We start from the raw sequence: 18,515 nt of genomic DNA, 5'->3' as shown, positions 1-18,515 counted from the left end.
TTTTTTTTTTTTTTTTTCTTAATCTAAATGATAAAAAAATTAAGCTTTACTTATATATGATATGTCTTGACACTGGCACCCTTACTCAGTCTATATGTCAGGGAGTCCCATGTCACAGTTCATGAGGGAACCCTGTGGGAAGATAGGGTGTCTAGAGGTTGCCAGTGGCACTGTCACTCATCTCCCTGCTTTCAGCTTATTGTGGAGGAACATAGTTTGACTGCCTGCTTATGTGGATTTACAGATTATATTACCTAGTTCTAACTAAAATAACCCTCACAAAATGATCAAGTAACTTAAAAAGATACACAGAATGTCTTTGGAAGACACGTTCAAGATCATCCAGTCCAACTTTTGACCACCGCTGTAAGCTCACCACTAAACCATGTCCCTAAGGACCAGGTCCACACACTGTTTAAATACCTCCAGGGATGGTGACTCCAACGGTGCCCTGGGCAGACTATTCCAATGTTTGACAACCCTTTCAGTGAAAAAACTTTTCCTAATATCCAGCCCAAACCTCCCTTCTCATAGCTTGCATCCATTTCCTCTGGTCCTATCACACACCACCAAGGGGAAGAGGCTGTCTCCCTCCTCGCTCCAACCTCCTTTGAGGTAGTTGAAGAGTGATAAGGTCTCCTCTCAGCCTCCTCTTCTCCAAAAAAGGTGTAGATTGAAGATATTAATAATGCAAAAGCAAGTGAACAGCAAGTAAATTAAAAATGCTTCTACTCCTGGTGTGGGCTCTTAATCAGCCACCTTACAAGTTAAAAAAAAAAAAAGGGCAATTTAATAAGATCTCACAAGAAGTCAGACAAAAAATTCTGAAATTATCAAACAATTTGAAAGATGGATTTATGCCTGTTATCTCTAGTGATCAACCCTGCTTTGTGTTATTAGCTAATGATAGTATGAAGCCATTATGATTAGCAAGACATTTAAAAACTAAGGATCCAGAAGAAAAACCTTTCAGCAATGTTTGAAGTTATGCAATGCTCAATTTTTTCCAAAAGTACTGTACAAAATTTCACTAAAATTCATGTTAAATCTTTAGAAGCCTCTTTTGAGGTTTCTTCCTGAATTGTCAAAGACAAATCTGTACTATTGGGAAACACTTGTTTTTTCAGCCATAGTAAGAACAGCTGAAATAATACACAGAAACAATATGGCAACAAATAAAAATGCAGTCTTATGTGGACACATACTGTTGGAAAATGCATAGAAAAAATTGCTTATTTCTGAGGTGTGGAGCTCTTTTCCATGATCTCAGTGACCAAGGAACTGCTGTAGAACCCTGGAAGAGAACACATTCTTTAGAAAACAAATTCCATGAATGACCTAAGCCTTTTTGAAACACATGGATTATGAAGGGTACATTTGGATATTTGAAGGTCATTCCAGTATACACAGTGGAATTCACTGGGACAGCTGTTGATGCATGAACGAGAACTCTTATTTGTAGACAGCTACTATCTCTGCCAATTTTTACTTGACATTTTACTTCTCAACAAACCACAACAGTGAATCTTTCTTTCCAAAGGCACATAGTCATTTTATATTAAGGTGCTTCATAAAAAACTGTACAGCGCCTGTAGATGTGGTCCTGCTGTCCTCTCAGCAGACAGGTTGCCACTTCTTTTGAGCCTGAGTGGTTCCCTGCCAGGATAACAGACCAACCAAGTCCCCACAGTTTTCTCTGCCATCCAGAATGCTAATGCCCAGATAATCCCTTTTGTTTTGAGGTTACCTGCTTAGACAGTGGCTTTGCAAATACAGGTAACTGAGTCTGTCTGGAATTGGGTTAATTTTCTTCATAGGAGCACACATGGTGTAGTGTTTTTGGTTTGTGGCAGAAGCAGTGTTAATAACATTCCAGCATTTTTGTTATTGCTGCTCTGTTTCAAGGCTTTTTCTGTTTCTCACTCAGTGGGTTTGGGGTGAGCAAGAAGCTTGGGGCAGACACAGCCAGGATAGCTGACTTGAGTTGGCCAGAGTGATATTCTGGCTGTATAATATCATCTTCATAAAACTGGGGGGCTGTGTAGTCTTTCCAAAGTAGCTATTATTTGGACACTGGCTGAGCATCAGTATATTTATGGGATGTGGTCAGTGGGTGTCTTTGAACTGCTTGGGATTTTTTGCCTTCACTTACGCTCTTCCAGTTCTCTCCCTTGTCCTACAGTAGGGATGTGAGTGAGAGGTTGGTGTGTGCTTAGTCTGGGGTCACCCCAGCAAATGTTGATAAAATGTACTTAGACATATTCCAAGGGAAAATTACCTATTGGCTTTTGGTTTGTTTTTTTTTTAACTTGGCTGTAGACTTTAAGTTTATATTATAGAGGATAGTAAGCATGCCATTATTTACCTCAGGTAGCTTAGAGAATAAGATTTCTTTTCTTATTAGAAAATTCATTCATAATTTTATAACCTTTTATATATTTTTATACACAATTTTTACACTGAATTACTGATCTGTGTATTTGTGTATCTATGGGTTTTAAGTATACCCATACCTATCTCTATATTCTTCTTCACTTCCTGGATATTCAGAGCATGTTTAATTGGAAGCTGTTTGCTCATTGTAGTAAACACCTTATATCAAATAGTTCTCAGATAAGTCTATCCTTACATACATTTTAAAGGTTTTGAAAGTGAGAGTAATTTGTGGGGTTTTTTTTAAATGGTGTGTGTGGTATATAGACATCTGTATAGCAAGAATGACAGGTCCTTGTAGTGTACGTTTAAAAAACTGAAATATTGGGACATACAGAAATTAGCATACACAAATTATCAGTGCTGCTAAACTACTCATATATTTCTCTTGCAGATTTGTTGGTCGAATAAATGTTTACCATGACAGGAATGAGCCTATTGCAAGGTAGGGAAAATCCAGAATTTCTACTACTTTAAGCATTTTACGGAGTATACTTTGAATAATATTAAAAAATACTGAACTTTTTGTTTCTTTTCCACTGCTGCATAAGTAGAATGCAACAATTCTGCATGTTCTCTCTAGAAAGTAGTTCTTGGTTCTGCACTCATGGTGATTTGTATTTTATATAATGCTCAAAAATATTATCTTAAACTGCATAAAAATTATTACATCTATTCCCATAGTCAATAAATTGCCTTTATACTTTGAAATGTATACAGTAAGTATTTGTTTCATACCTTGTATGTCATTTATACTTAAAATAAAATGGAAAAGTGTATTTTCCTTTGTAAGTAATTCTAACATACAAGACACTATAGTTTTTATAAACAAAAAAAAACCACCTTGAATCTATTTTTAAAAATAAACAACTTATCATTAGAATGGTGAGACCTATGTGTACATGTGAAACCTATGTACATGGTTTGTAGATTCATTGGTTTAGGACTTGAATTGTGAAATTAGGCATCTTTATATGTATATTTTCATTTAAAAGCTTTATATATTGCCTAGTAATTTTTTTTACACAAAATAAAAATACTAAAGTAAAACTGATTTCCTGTTTCACGTGGCTTCCTCTAAGGTCAGCTGTTTCTATATAAATGTTTGTATTTTGTAATACTACAGGCCTTTAGGATCTGAAAATCTGCTTCTTAGAGGAGCCACTTTAAAAAACACAGAAAAAATCTTTGGTAAGTATTTCTATTGATTATATAAATGGACTCTGAATTTATAAGCAAATGTGAAAGAAGGTTGCAACTCTAAAGTTACTACTGAGCATATGATTTTTGTTAGATCATTTGATTTACAAATTTTTATTAGGGTTTATTTTTGCTGTAATTGCAGTACAGTTGTTACTAATAATGTACGAAGTCTATAGAGGTTTTTGGAAGTAGGATTTTGTAGTTTAGTACTCAAGAAACAGTGAAGATGGCTTATTATCTTCATGTAAATATTTGGCTTTTGACCAAATAGTGTGAATGAATATTGTTGTCCCAAAGCAATTAGTGAGCCTGTCAAAAAATTTGGTTTTGTTCATTTCTCAGAACAGATATCCCAAGCAGAAATCAAGATGACTGACCAAAAAAAAAAAAAAAAAAACCAAACAAAAACAGAAAGCCAACACTTAACCAGTTCCTAATCAAACTTAGGCTGTCAGTGTATTTTTTATAAATTGTCTTTGTTTCATGGAAAATTCTGAATATTTTAGGAAGCATGTGCATATACTGAGATGGGTTTTCTTCATTCTTAAGAATGACAATGGAGTAGTTGCAGCAACCCACTCATTGCTGATGACAAAAGGAACCAGGATCCAAGTCATCCTCTATCATACAAAATGTTTGTACTCCCAAGAATGATCATAGATAGCCATGAACTCCATAGCCTAAAATACCAAAATCTTGCAGCTTTCTCTTCAGAAAACGTGTAAAAAGTGCATATTAATTTGAACTTGCTCCTTTGGCTTTAATTGTAATCTAAAATAGATGAACTAATATAGTTAGTTTGTAATAAGCAATTCTGTAAATTTGAGAGGATAGTTTTGATATTTTTGTGAACTTGTGTGTTGGGTAGACATGTCCCTAATGTGAGTGGTTGTTTGTGTTCTACCTAATGCTTCAGTATTAGCCATTACCTCAACACAATCCATATTCCAAATTATTTTATTTTAGCAGTGTACATGTGTGCTGGCTTAATAACTACTTTACATCCGCTCTCTTGTTTACAGCTTCTTTTAGAAGTTTAGTTTCTCAATCTGTGTTATCAACAGGAAATTGGTAATATCAAAAGATCACTGTTTTCATGAATTATTATTAAAGTTTTTTTTTAAGTAAGCAGCACCAGTGGTTGCCTTTTATTCTTCTTGGATGTATCTTGTAGTTTAGATATATTAGGATTTCCTTTTACAATGTATGAGTTAGAATCTAAAATTAAAGCCAAAAAAAGAACTTAAAAGAGGATTTATTAAAAACCCAGCTTTGGTTTGGCTTTGATACATAGCAACATGTTAACAATTGGGAACTTTGACTCTAGGATGGGACATAAATGCTGCTTAAAATTTCTCACTGTGAACCAAGGTATTAAAGCCATTTCTAGTTTATGAGTATTATCTAACTCTTTGTACTTTTTCTTCAGACTACAGAGAATTAAAGGAACACCAAAGTATAATACTCTCTTGTGCTTTTATTAAGTTATTTTACTGTACAATCTTTAGTAAAACAAGTTGTCTAATTTCAGGTGTTGCTATCTACACTGGCATGGAAACGAAGATGGCATTAAATTACCAGTCAAAATCACAGAAGCGATCTGCTGTGGAAAAGTAAAATTTCCAATATTTATTTTGTGGGTGGAAAATAAGAATGAATGGAAGAGGATTTTTTAAAAAATACATTCCTTTGATTTAAATGAAAAAAAGAAGCACAGGGATTTAAAATCTGTTTTTCTGGGATAGAATTTGTTAATTTAAAAAGGGATCATGTATAACACCATATAAATGAGGTTCTAAATACTGAATTTTTCTTAAATGCTAAATATGAAAAAAGAAGGCACCTTGATGTAGTGCTTACCTTTCTAAGATGTGATGTGTTTTGCTGTTCCAGAAGACTTTTCCTTCACTCATTAGAGTATACCTACAGACAGTTTTCTTAGATTATGTGCTTCAATACCCTAACATTCATTTTCATTGCAATTAAGTCTTGAATTCAGTAAAAATAACTCTTTTGATGCACTTCACCTTGGATCAAAACACTAAGCCTTTCTGTGGCAGGTTTTCTATGGTTTAGATAAAATAGAAAGTTCCATATAGGCACATATGATAGAAAAGGAAGATACTGCTATCCTCAAGGGATGAGCTGACATGGGTTGCTTACTTTTCTAAAACAGAGAGGATTATTTTCTAGTCCTACTCTGCTATGTGAAATCATCAGCTCTGTGTAAGGTGTCCAACCTTGTGAAGAAAAATAGATGGCATTGATCAAGGCAAGATGTACTGGGAAGCTGACCACAGCTTCTACACAGCGACTGAGCAATGATGATCTGTCTGTTTCTGTTGTTACTGATGTGCATAGCCCATGGCTTTTAGTTCATGGCTGTCACTGATGTCAATATAATTTTAAATGTGTTCCTGCCCTTTCTTTTTTCAGATCTGCCTAGGAAGACTTAAAACTATTACAGCAACATAGCAAAATATACTGTAATTCTATAAAAGTGCTTATGTGGGTGTTCTTATATTGCTTCAGGGAAATGACATTAAAAGCTCTTCAGATACAAGTACTCTGTTCTGATTGCATCTATACTACTGTTTTCACTAATATACTAGGTTTGGTAATATGTCACACATATTTTGCATAAGTTAAAATTTTAAGTAGAAAAAGGTCCTTGATTTTTCTTCATTGGGATTTTTCTTTCATTTTCTTCATTGGGAAAACACTGTAAAGCAGTTATTTAACATCATGGCACTGTTAGACTTGAAGCAAGTTAGGATGAAGTGCAAGTATTTTAATGAATTTTGTACTTTATATGTTTATGGAATGATTTTTTTCTTTTTTTTCTTTTTTTTCTTTTTTTTTTCCAGATCAATGAATGTATTCCTTATTGTATACCTCTGTATTCTCATCACTAAAGCACTAATAAATACTGTCCTGAAGTATATCTGGCAGAGTGATCCATTTCGTGATGAGCCATGGTATAACCAGAAAACAGAGTCCGAAAGGAAGAGACATCTGGTATGGAAATAAAATACAGAAGAAGTTCCTCTCAAAAGTTAATTTTCAGTTCCACTGAAAAGTTAATTTTCAGTTCCACTGAAAAGTTAATTCATAATAACACTACTTAAGTATATACAGCTGATCATAAACTGTTGCTTGTTTTGCTAACAGTATATATGTTATATATATGTGTGTATATATATATATATATATATCACTGACAGTATATACAAAAACTATTGGTGATCGTACAACAGATGCATGTTCAAAAGAGTTTGCTCTTTTGAGAATAGGAATCTCTGTAAAAATACCCCTCAAAAGCTGAGGCTCATACAGCCCTGTAACTGTCTTCAGCACTAGAAATAAGCAAGAGTTGTTCTTGTGGTAACAAGAGCAAAGACATAGCCCAAAAAGGGTACCAAGGTGATCTGAAGTAACAAACTGCACTCACAATACAAAAAGCATAATATCATTTCACTAAATCCTCCCAATCACTATAGGGGCAAATTTCCTGTTTTACCCTAAACACATGCTGAGCAGATGCTAGCCAGACACGTTCTGGATTTCTCATTACTACCAGTGACACTATCTGAAACAAGTCAGCAGGTTGACTCTGCCTCCAACAAGTCTCCCCCACTGAACAAATGGAACAAAGTTATGTGCGCACATTCTACTTGTAGTGAGAGAAGGAAGGGAAATCTTTATTTATTCATTAAACACTCCCTGAAAGTTACATAATCTAGTAATGCTTGAGAGAGTTACTGTAGTCTTCTGGTATTTTTTGGTGGTTTCACAATGCACATTTTATTGTTTTCCTTGCTCTTATGCAGGTGTTTGGCACTCTCCTGAGTTGGTCTAGAACTTGATAACCTTTATGTGTTACAGGACTGTACATCTCTATGTCTCTGAGGAAAAATACAAATTTAAAACAAAATTTTGTGCTGAACTGTGAGCTGTGAAAGGTGTTGCTTATTGTTCAAAAGTTACTAAAGAACATAATTTACAAATGGATGTAGTTGTCTTTTGGTTTTTGGTGTTGCAAGAAAAATCAGTATTTTTATCTTGTTTCTCTCACAGTTTCTTCGAGCTTTTACGGACTTCCTGGCATTCATGGTTCTTTTCAACTACATTATTCCTGTATCCATGTATGTCACTGTGGAAATGCAGAAGTTTCTTGGGTCTTATTTCCTCGCATGGGATGAGGAAATGTATGATGAGGACACAGGTGAAGGACCACTGGTGAATACTTCTGACCTCAATGAAGAGCTGGGACAGGTAAATTTCATCAAATGATCATTTTTTTCAACTGTGCCTACTGGGATTTTTATTTTAAAAGTTTCACTTCAAGTTTGGGGTTTTTTTTTTTTTTGCATCTTAGTGTGCTGGTTAGTTGCTTTAGTGCTGCTTATTTTTAAAATAAAAATTGAGATCTTTAAATATTTAGAAACAGAAATTCTGATTTCTTAGCCAGCTAGTAGGGGTCAGTTAGTATTACTGTCTTAATAAAAAGCGAACACTTTAGAAGGTGAGGATTTCTCTTCATTGACTGTAGAAGCAGATTATATAAGCATCTAACTTCTTTAGAGTAAAAGTCTAATTTAGAGTGAAAGTCAGATGGAAAAAAACCCAAAAACCTTTGTGTGGCTAGACTGACACCAAATCTCCAGATAAAAGTTTCATCCAGTAAAATGATTGTCACCCTCATTTTCCAAAAGTAGTCCTATGCTTAGTGTCCTGTGGTAAGAAACTCATCACCTTGACACAGATACACCTGAATATTTTTTGAGAAAATATTTCAGATCACTATGTATTCAAAATGCTTTCATAGGTTTTCAAAGAAATAAGTAAGAAGGTGTATTGCCTTTTTGTACAGCCAAAATAGTAATTTAAGTTTTTAGGGACACAACTGTATGGATAAAAGGTGTTACCAAGTATTATATTGTTATGGGTCTCCCATAGGTTTCTTGTAGATAAACTGAGAAGTTCTGGGCTGGATGAGCAGAGTGTGAAATGAACTGAAAACTGAACGGGCCCAAAAGATGGTGTTCAGCAGTGGGAAGCCAGTAACTAACAGGATGCACCAGGGTCCGTTATCAGGACTGGGTCCAGTTCTGATAATTAATGGTCTGGATGACAAGGCACAGTGTGCTGCTGGAAAGCAGTTTGGCACAAAAGGAGCCAGGGGTCCTGCTGGACACTCAAGTTGAACACAAGCCAGCAACATTCCCTTATAGCAAAGAAAGCAAATGCTCGCTTTGTCCTCTGCTCTGCACTTAAGAGGGGGCCACCCTGGGGTACTGTGTCCAGTTCTGGGCTCCCCAGTATGAGATAACGAGCATACTGGAGGGAATCTAGTGGCGAGCAACAAAGATAGTAAAGGGACTGGAACATTTTTCACATGAAAACAGTCTAAGAGAGCTGGGACTGTCCAGCCTGGAGAATGGAAGCTTCAGAGAGGATCTTATCAGTCTATATAAGTACCCAAAGGGAGGGTGGAACCAGGCTCTTTTCAGTGGTGCCCAGTGACAGGACCAGAGGCAGTGGTCTGTCACAACCACCAGCAATAATGAGGGTCTGTCTGAACATCAGGAAACACTATTTTACTCTCTAAGTTGCCCAGGCAAACTCTAGCTATGGTCCTGGGCAACTGCTAGAGCAGGGTGGATGGACAGATGACCTCTGAAGGTACCCTTCAACCACAACCATTCTGTGATTCTATTATAAAAACTAACTTAGAATTACTGAATTTAAGTGCCATCCCTAGACTGTGGCCCTCAACAGTACTTGGAATTATTAGTACCAATCCAAGAAACCAAATTTTGCTTCTACATTTTTAAAAGATAATATATTTCTAATGAAAGCTTTGATTGTGAATCTATTTGTTGTTGTAGCAAATACCATCATAGTGATGCTTTATTCCTGGTTTTATGTAATGGGTGTTGATCCCAAAGTTTTCATTTCACTGAATGAAAAATAGACTTGTGATTGATAGCATTTGTATCTATAAATTTATTATGAAACTGAATATAGGAAAGATGAAAGAAATCCATAGAATACTGTTCACTTTTTAAAAAGTTGCATAGAGCTATTGAGTTCACAGATAACACTGGAAAATTTGAAAACTTGCCTTTTTAGAATAGTTAATGTTAGAAAAATGTTAGGAGGAAAGTTCACATATTGAATGACTTCTCTTAGAGTAAAAACTTGTTTATTTTGTTTCGTGCACTTGATAAATGTTGAAGTTTGTTAAAAAATCTAAAAAATACTAAATAGTTGCCTTACTTCTGGTGTTTTAACTCCTAACCCTACATAATGCTCTTAATTACCCAATTATGTACACAGACTCTGTATCAATGCCTATATCCAATATCCAAAATTGAGCTTGTGTTGATCTGGTTGTTCTGGATCATAGTTCAGACTTTGGTTTTATTTTTGATGTTGTTATCCTTAAATTCTGGGGCTCACTGTAAAAGACAGAATTAATGAAAAATGCATTATTTAGACAAAAGGAATGTTTCCAGGGCAATAACAGTGCTCATGTGTATAACTGCACGTGGCCATTAGTCCAGAGTCCTCATTTAAACTAAGATAACTGTAGTGGGGAATTCCAATACTACCCTGAACACTCTTCTGACAGTAACTGATCCAAATCCAGGCATATATATATATTGAGTAAAGACCCATGAGAAATGGAATTGTATGTGCATTTCGTTTCCATAAATGTCTGTCTTGCAGCAATAAAGGGATTAAAAAACAAAAGGAATTTAAGGGGAGGGTGAAAGTAGGTTAAACTCATTATTTATGTGTGTTGTGAGACAAAAAAAGAGCTTTGCTGATACTCTTGTATGATAAAATCTTTCAGGGCTCAGATTTTTTTGGGAGATGACTTCCAAAGAAATTGCTGTCTTCCTTTACCTGTATAAGGATCTTTAAAGGAAGACGTAACCCACTAATAATATAGCTAAGAGACCTTGGGAAATCTCTGTTCATATTCCTGCTGTTTTTAATTTTTGCTCATTTGCAGATTGAGTATGTCTTCACAGATAAAACAGGAACATTAACTGAGAACAACATGGAATTCATAGAATGTTGCATTGAAGGGCACGTTTATGTACCACATGTTATCTGCAATGGCCAAATTCTCCATGACTGTACAGGCATTGATATGATTGATTCTTCTCCAGGAAGCAGTGCAAAGGTATGATGATTCTTCCGTGGTTCTTCTTTTTAAAATGAAATGCAGAAATTGATCTGTGTTGATGGAGGGTATATTAGAAATACAGCATCCATGAATTTCATTAATCAAAATAGATAACTGCAGGAAATACATCAGAACATCAACATTTTCTTTTCCTAGTTGAGAGTAAGATTTAAAGCTTACTAGGAAGTTTTCAAAGTTACTGCATCTGCAAAATAAAAATTAAATAAAACCCCAAAATACAGAACTTCATCTGGTTAGCAGCTTAAAGAACCTGGTATTCATTTAACATTAGCTTCTACAGGGAAATAAAGGTATGAAACTCCTTAAATGGGGAAATGAGTGCTGTATGCAAACACTTGTTTAGTCATCACTGAGTGAAGGTGTGGCCAAAGAAAGGGTTATGATGAGAATAAATTACTTTTAAATGTGACTTAATATATCCATATCAGAAATGTGCTGACACAGTGTGTATGTGCTGTGGCTTTTTTGCTCAGTTAAACCAAATTTAGTTGAAAGTTAAGGCGACTTCATGTCAACTGGTGAGCAGAGTGTAAGTGGGCAGGGTAATCTTAGCCAAATGACAGAATATTTTAAAATGTGTCAGTACTCAAATCATACTTTGGCCATACCCCTCACTATGGCAAAACAAGGCATCTTAAAATATATTGGTGTAATTTGATAGCCATATGGTACTCTCAGACAGTTGTCCTAAGTGTTTTTATCTTGGAATTGCAATGCCACAGGCAATATGCATTGTGTAGCATGGAAGAAGATTGAGACACAAAGTTACAGGTAGAATGCAGCCAGGATCCACAAAATAAAATCTTTCTTCTGTCAGAAGCTCTCATTGCCAAACAATCTGAAACATTACAGAAGGTGTTGGCTCTAGCTACCAAAAGGTCCTTTTATTTTATTTATCTCTGAGATGTGTTCAAGTTGCATAAGAAACTGGGATCTGTGAAGCTTATAGCACTTGTGCCCCAGGTGCTGCATCCCTCTGTCTGGACTCGGGACTCCTGAAGTTACACCTTGACTGGCAGATTGTTAGTTTAAGCAAAATTAGAGAAAAAGAAACCAAACACTCTTTGCTCCAGCTAGGCACCTAGAGTGGGCAAAGATGCACAGACTTTTTTGGACATCAGCAGCTTGACTTGAATAGCAGTGGTGGTAGCATTAGCAGCTGTTCAGCAGTGGGAAAGACTTGGCTTCCCTTAAAGGGCAGGTGGCCTGTGACAATGACTTTATCTGATAATAAACAGCAGTAATCAGTGACATTGATAACCTTGCAAACAAAAACTTTTCAGGGGAGTACTTGAAGGTGGTTCCATATAATTACAACCATTCCTTTCATTTTTTAGGAGAGAGAGGAACTATTTTTCCGAGCTCTTTGTCTTTGCCACACTGTTCAAGTAAAAGATGATGATAGTATGGACGGATTGAAGAAAAACCAGCTCTCAAGATCTTGTATTTATATTTCATCATCACCTGATGAAATTGCTTTAGTTGAGGGAATACAGAGGTATGTGCATAATTAGGTATGATACTTTTTTATCTAGAGATGTAACAGCTAAAGTTCAAAATTATTTTTAGCACAAAGATCATAATAACAAACACCAAATCACCTAAACCTGATGATTTTTTTAACATACAGTCATGATTATTCATATTCATAAGTTAAATAAAAATGGTTTGGCTTTTTGTTTCTGCAGACAAGCTTGGTCTTAAATCCTTAGGACGTACTTAAACTGGGTGATTGTATAACTGTTGTATTCATTCCCTTAATGTGTGTTTCATTTTACAGACTTGGATACACCTACCTAAGGCTGAAGGACAATGTTATGGAGATCTTAAATCGGGAAAATGAGATAGAGAGGTGAGTGGTTTAAAATATAAAAAAAAAGAGGCTGATGAAGGGATTTTACTTTATTTAATAAATCATTCTGCCCCTATACATTAAGTTTTAATTCAGAAAATTCAGAAATTCTACAGATTTTACAAGGATACAAATAATCTACTAATATTTATAATTTTAATAGTCTCCTTAGTTCAATATTTTCACTTAGTCTGTTCATTTGACAATATATGCATGACAAAATATTAATAAAACAACAGCGGTGTGGTGCCATGGACCTCATTTTTCCTTTGTTCAAACAATATTTTCTTAATAGAAAAGGCTATGTACCCCATTTGTTGATCACAACTAATCTGTGTAATTTCCAGAAGGGTAATATCTATTGAATAAGTATTTATAGCTGGTTCAAATGAAATTTTAAATGGGTATTGGGGTTTTTTTGTCATTTTCCTTTGGCAGGTAGAATAAATCTTGTACATCTTAATATGAGTAAAATTTCCAAAGCTTTGAGTAGTACAGTTTTTTAATGGGATGTACATATTTTTGAAAATGTTACTTTACAATTTTGTAGATATCTTCTGGTTAAGGCTTTTGCATATCTGTGTCTTCCTGCATGTGTACTCTGCTGACCACACAAGGACTCTTGGACACAAATGCATGAACCCTGCAGTTAAGGAATTAGTAGCTAAGGGCCTTCCCTATTTATTATCTGTAACCTCCTGTTTCATTGAGTACTAGCTCTGTATTCAAGTACTCAACATAATTTTCCATTTTAAAAGGTATTTTGTATTTGGTATGCTAAAAGTCATAGTTTAGGAATCTGGAAAAGCAGAGTTGTTTATAAATAATTCTGATTCTGTTTCAGGTTTGAATTACTAGAGGTTTTGAGTTTTGATTCTGTGAGACGGCGAATGAGTGTAATTGTTAAATCTTCAACAGGTAGGACTGTCACATTCTGTTTCTTCTTACATGGTTTTGTTTCACTTGAATCTAATTCAGATTTATGAGAGAATTAAGTATTAATCACTCTCTGTGCCTTTCTTTATAAAAAAGGGTACCAGGGACCAGCATGAATGCGAATGTTATAAAAATGTTGGAAGAAATCTTCTTGAAGAATTAATAATATATTTATTTATTTATTTATTTAAGAAGGACATGTTTGGCCATTTTGAATTCCATATGCTGTCTCTTTTAGGTGATATATTTCTGTTTTGTAAGGGAGCAGATTCTTCCATATTTCCTAGAGTTAAAGAAGGCAAAATTGACCAAATACGATCCAGAGTTGAACGCAATGCAGTGGTAAGGTTGTTTTATTGATCTATTCATGTGATGTCAGTGTCCAAAAAAATCAAGTGTTCTGATCTACTTTATGTAATCATGTATTTGTCTCACTAGACACCAAGGTTAAGAGCACATAGGCTGTATGGGTAGCAGTCTGTGTTACTTCCTTATTTGAATCTGTCTCACCTCCCCTTCTGAGGGGCAGTTATAGTGACATATGAATGTGTTAGATCAGCACAACTCTGGGTTACCCCAGAGGTCATCAATTAGGTTTTTAGTGTGGCTGTGGTGGTTTCAGCTGACTTCTGAATGAAAGAAAAGTGAATAACTTAACTGAAAATCCCTACTTTTAGGTCCCAGACTTAGCAATTTCTATTTGCTTCCTTTGATTGTTCTGCACGCTCTTAAAAGAGAATATCCCTTAGAGCACAGTGTAGCAACAAATGTGCTTCTTAGGGAGAAGCAGTGCAGTGAGCATCCTTACACTTATATTTTTGTGTGTTAAAAAAGAGCTATAAACTGTTTGATCGCCTTTAAAAGAAATTTAGAACATAATTTTACCCAAATGGTAATATGTGGAGTTGTAAAATACTGAATTTTTCTGTGTCCAAAAGTACACAGAACCCATTGTAATTGGAAAATGACTGCCATCCTTATAAATAGGATAAAATTTGCTGGCATCTAGTACTCAAACTGAAAATAAAGCATTATTACAACTATCTGAAAAAAATCTTACAATTTTCATAGCATCATAGAATCCTAGAATGGCTAATGTTATAAGTGACCTTAAAGATCATCTAGTTCCAAACCCCCTGCCATGGTATCAGGTTGCTCAAAGCCCCATCCAACCTGCCCTTGAACACTTCCAGAGAGGTGGCATCCACAACTTCCCTGGGCAACCTGTGCCAGTGTCTTACCCTCTTAGTTAAGAATTGCCTCTTAATATCTAATCTAAATCTCTTCAAGTTTTAAACCATTGCCCTCTTGCTACACAGCCACTGAAATAAAGCCCTACCCCAGCTTTTTTGTAGGCCCCCTTCAGATATTGGGAAGCTGCTCTAAAGTCACCTCAGAGCCTCCTTTTTTCCTGTCTGAACAACCCCAGCTTCTTCCGCCTGTCTTCATAGAGGAGGTGCTCCAGCCCTCTGATCATTTGTTTTACCTGCATTTGTTTTGAAGAGAAACTTCAAAACTCCTTGCAAAAATGCTATGCTAAGCTTTACTACATAGAACAGCTGCCTAAAAATTACAAATGAGGGAGGGTAATGAAACTGAAATAAGTGTTTACATATTTTATCCATCCAATGTCTGTCAAGAGAGAAACCCGGACCAGCAGCTGCTTCTTCATCCTCGGGTTACTGGAAATAGGACAGGCTCCTACATTCAGAAGCTCCTGAAAGAAGATACAGCCAGCCACCTGGCACCTGACCTTATCAATAACAAGAGTCAGGGAGGTTTTTTCTTTCTTCTTGGATTGGTAATTAGTAACTATACAAAGACCTACTGGATTAAAGTTTAGGAAAAGTGCCAGTTAAACTCACAACAGTGTTGTGAGAGGCAATATATTAGAGGTGGCAAATCTTCCTTCCTGTGTTACAGTATCTTTTTCCTGCCTTACACAGTCCATATGCCCCACTCTTACTCATCACACAGTCAAAAAGTCTTAACCAGCCTGAAGTACCCACAGCTAAATTATAGTTTTCACTTGGCTGAAATGGCACAGTTGGATTTTCACTTTAAACACTGTGATGTTTTGTCCTTGTCTCTGCTGCAACACAGCATCAAAATCAGACTCTGTAGAGCTACTATTTATGTTACTGTTATTTATTCTGACTCATCCTGCCCAGTTATACACACAGGGAAGGAAATTTTTACCTTGACTCTCCTTTCTCTGGTAATCTCATATATCCAGTTGGGTGGCTGAGCTGTCTCTCTTCTGGAGGAGTGAGGTTTTATCCCTCATGTTGTTACTGCTTCCAGGGCAGCACGAAATCAAACTGAACCATGTTCTAGTCTAGAATAAACTGTACTAGTCTGTATTATACTCACCTCACTGTAATAGTGAGCAGTAAGACTCTTCAAGTCAGTAGTAAAATTTTAATTTCTCAAATATTCTATCATAAATACCAGCAAGAAGTTTAAGAAGAGATTTCTAAGAGGCATTTTGTTTCTTTTGATTACATTCTTTAGGAGGGACTGCGAACATTGTGTGTTGCATATAAAAAGCTCACAGCAAATGAATATAGTGAGGTACAGAAGCTGCTTCAGAGTGCAAAGTTGGCCCTTCACGACCGGGAAAAGAAATTGGCAGGAGTGTATGAGAAGATAGAAAGAGATTTTATTTTACTTGGTGCTACAGCTGTTGAAGATCGGTTAGTACGTCTCTTAGTTTCTTATGCTCAGTGGTGTTATCAAAGTAGTTGAAGACCCTCTTGTAACTCTTTTTTTTGATTAGAGATCTATATGAAAAACCCTTTGTTACAACCAATTCCATACCCTTAGCTTACTAAAGTTACATGCAGAAACTTTGTAATTTAATAAGCTAGTGCTGAATAGTTAAATGTACAAAAATCAGTATATTCAAGCCATTTACACACTGTTCATGTAATACTTCACTGAACAAATTGTAGAGAAAGGTTTTGGAGGAAAAAACTACAAAATAGGTATTGAGGAAATGAAGGAATAATCTTCAGGTCTTTAAAAAAATTCAAAAACTGTGTGTTAAAACTGGGAGGTAACTTTAATAAATCAGCAGTACTTCACTGTTTGATGTCATGAGCTGAAAGCACTGAAAATGTTTTCACTGAAGTACTTGTATGGGGAATGAAGCATCTTGTCTTTTAGTCTTTATAAATGAAAGGTGAGAGTTTGAAAATGTCAAACCTAATTATTCATAATGTACCACTTCCTTAAATATTTTTAGATTTGCACCTTGGGTAAAATTATTTTATGCAATAACTTTTATTGATTATTTTTGTTTATTTATTTGGTTATGGAAACCTTTCATTAAAGACCTCTGAATTTCCCATTTCCTAGCAATCTGACAATTTATGTTATCACTTGACTTCCACAGACTACAAGAAAAAGCTGCTGACACTATTGAAGCACTCCAGAAAGCTGGAATTAAAGTTTGGGTTCTGACAGGAGACAAAATGGAGACTGCTGCAGCTACTTGCTATGCTTGCAAACTTTTCCGGAGAAATACCCAAATACTTGAGCTAACCACAAAGAAAATTGAGGAACAGAGTTTACATGATGTGCTTTTTGACCTAAGCAAAACTGTCCTAAGACACAATGGCAGCTTAACCAGGGATACTTTCTCAGGGTAAGGAAAAAGTTAAATTGTCAAGCCAGGAGTGGGCTTGTGGGCATTTCATAAACCATTAAATGATTGATCCGTCACTTTAAGAACAGTAACATATATACTATGTTTCTATATGGCAATAACTATAAGTTTGTTCAACATAAATTTACATTTTTGCTGTCATGGTTCATTATTTTATTCAGAATACTACTTTAACTGTTAAAAGAAAAATAACAAGTGCCATTGTAATTATCTATTTCTACACTGCAAAAGAACTTCTTCATGGAAAAAGTTATTGTAAAGCAAAGTACTGTCTCAAACTTTTAAAACCAAATCAGATGTGATATATTCCTGTCATCAGAGTTAGTATGTGATATGATTTTACTGATAAGATGAAGGCCACAGAGAGCAACAACATTTAGCCCTGTTTCTAGGGAAGATTATGCTGCAGTTACAGACAGATAGGTGTCATGAATGCAGAAGTTAAACATAAAATAGACTAAGATAGAAAATGGCATTACAGATTAAAAACTGGTATAATGTAAATCACCCCTCATACAGATATTGAAGCTTTAAATTACTTGCTCTTTTTTTTCCACTGTAAAAACCTAAGAATTGGATTCTGAAACATTTGTATTGTCTTAAGAAAAGAAGTTACTTGTTTTCCCTACTTAAAGGTGCATATTTGTTTTTCTTTTTGATATGGAACCAGCTAGCAAGTACATTTTATATGCATTTGTAAAAAGCTTATAATAAAGGAATAACAATGTAACAAGCTTTTTTTATACTATTTTAGCAGATAACTGCTGTAACTCTTAGCCCTACTACTTGAAACTCTGGGCCAGAACATTTTTCTTAGTTGTCCTTACACTTTAGACCCCATTGGTCAATCAAGAACTTTTGTATATTCAGTTAAATAAATTGTATTTTTCTATGTACTCTCTTCTGTACCACATTTTTGCTTAAGTCCCAAAGGTCTTATAAAGCACATTTAAACATGTTTGTTTAACTTTTTATGCAATGCCAACTTACTGGACATGAAAACTCATCAGAACTTTTTGTCTTTGGCTTCAGAGTTGGAGACTGTGCTAAAATAGGATCTGCCTGCATGTTGAAATTCAGGCTGAAAATCTTTCACCATAACACATCAAACGTTGAGTACACAGCCTGAACTTAAGGCCATTGGTATACAATGTATTTTTGCCCTATTTGTGTCAGTGGTAACAAACTGCTGAAAATAC

General features: G+C 35.4%; 1 protein-coding gene across 1 annotated transcript in view; it reads left to right on the top strand.

Annotated features, from left to right (window-relative positions):
* ATP11A (ATPase phospholipid transporting 11A) overlaps nucleotides 1–18,515 on the top strand; it is a 121,868-nt gene that overhangs the window by 76,617 nt on the left and 26,736 nt on the right. The window contains exons 8-19 of the mRNA XM_030446922.1: nucleotides 2,828–2,878; nucleotides 3,560–3,624; nucleotides 5,168–5,249; nucleotides 6,504–6,654; nucleotides 7,714–7,911; nucleotides 10,661–10,834; nucleotides 12,196–12,356; nucleotides 12,639–12,710; nucleotides 13,555–13,628; nucleotides 13,885–13,988; nucleotides 16,161–16,342; nucleotides 17,044–17,295. Coding sequence (XP_030302782.1) covers nucleotides 2,828–2,878; nucleotides 3,560–3,624; nucleotides 5,168–5,249; nucleotides 6,504–6,654; nucleotides 7,714–7,911; nucleotides 10,661–10,834; nucleotides 12,196–12,356; nucleotides 12,639–12,710; nucleotides 13,555–13,628; nucleotides 13,885–13,988; nucleotides 16,161–16,342; nucleotides 17,044–17,295 — 1,566 coding nt within the window. The remainder of the gene's footprint in view (nucleotides 1–2,827; nucleotides 2,879–3,559; nucleotides 3,625–5,167; nucleotides 5,250–6,503; nucleotides 6,655–7,713; nucleotides 7,912–10,660; nucleotides 10,835–12,195; nucleotides 12,357–12,638; nucleotides 12,711–13,554; nucleotides 13,629–13,884; nucleotides 13,989–16,160; nucleotides 16,343–17,043; nucleotides 17,296–18,515) is intronic.

The sequence above is a fragment of the Calypte anna genome, chromosome 1 (genome assembly GCF_003957555.1).
Source record: "Calypte anna isolate BGI_N300 chromosome 1, bCalAnn1_v1.p, whole genome shotgun sequence".
Lineage (NCBI taxonomy): Eukaryota > Metazoa > Chordata > Aves > Apodiformes > Trochilidae > Calypte > Calypte anna.
Note: the sequence above shows the minus strand (reverse complement) of the source record. Positions and strands in the feature narration are given on the sequence as shown.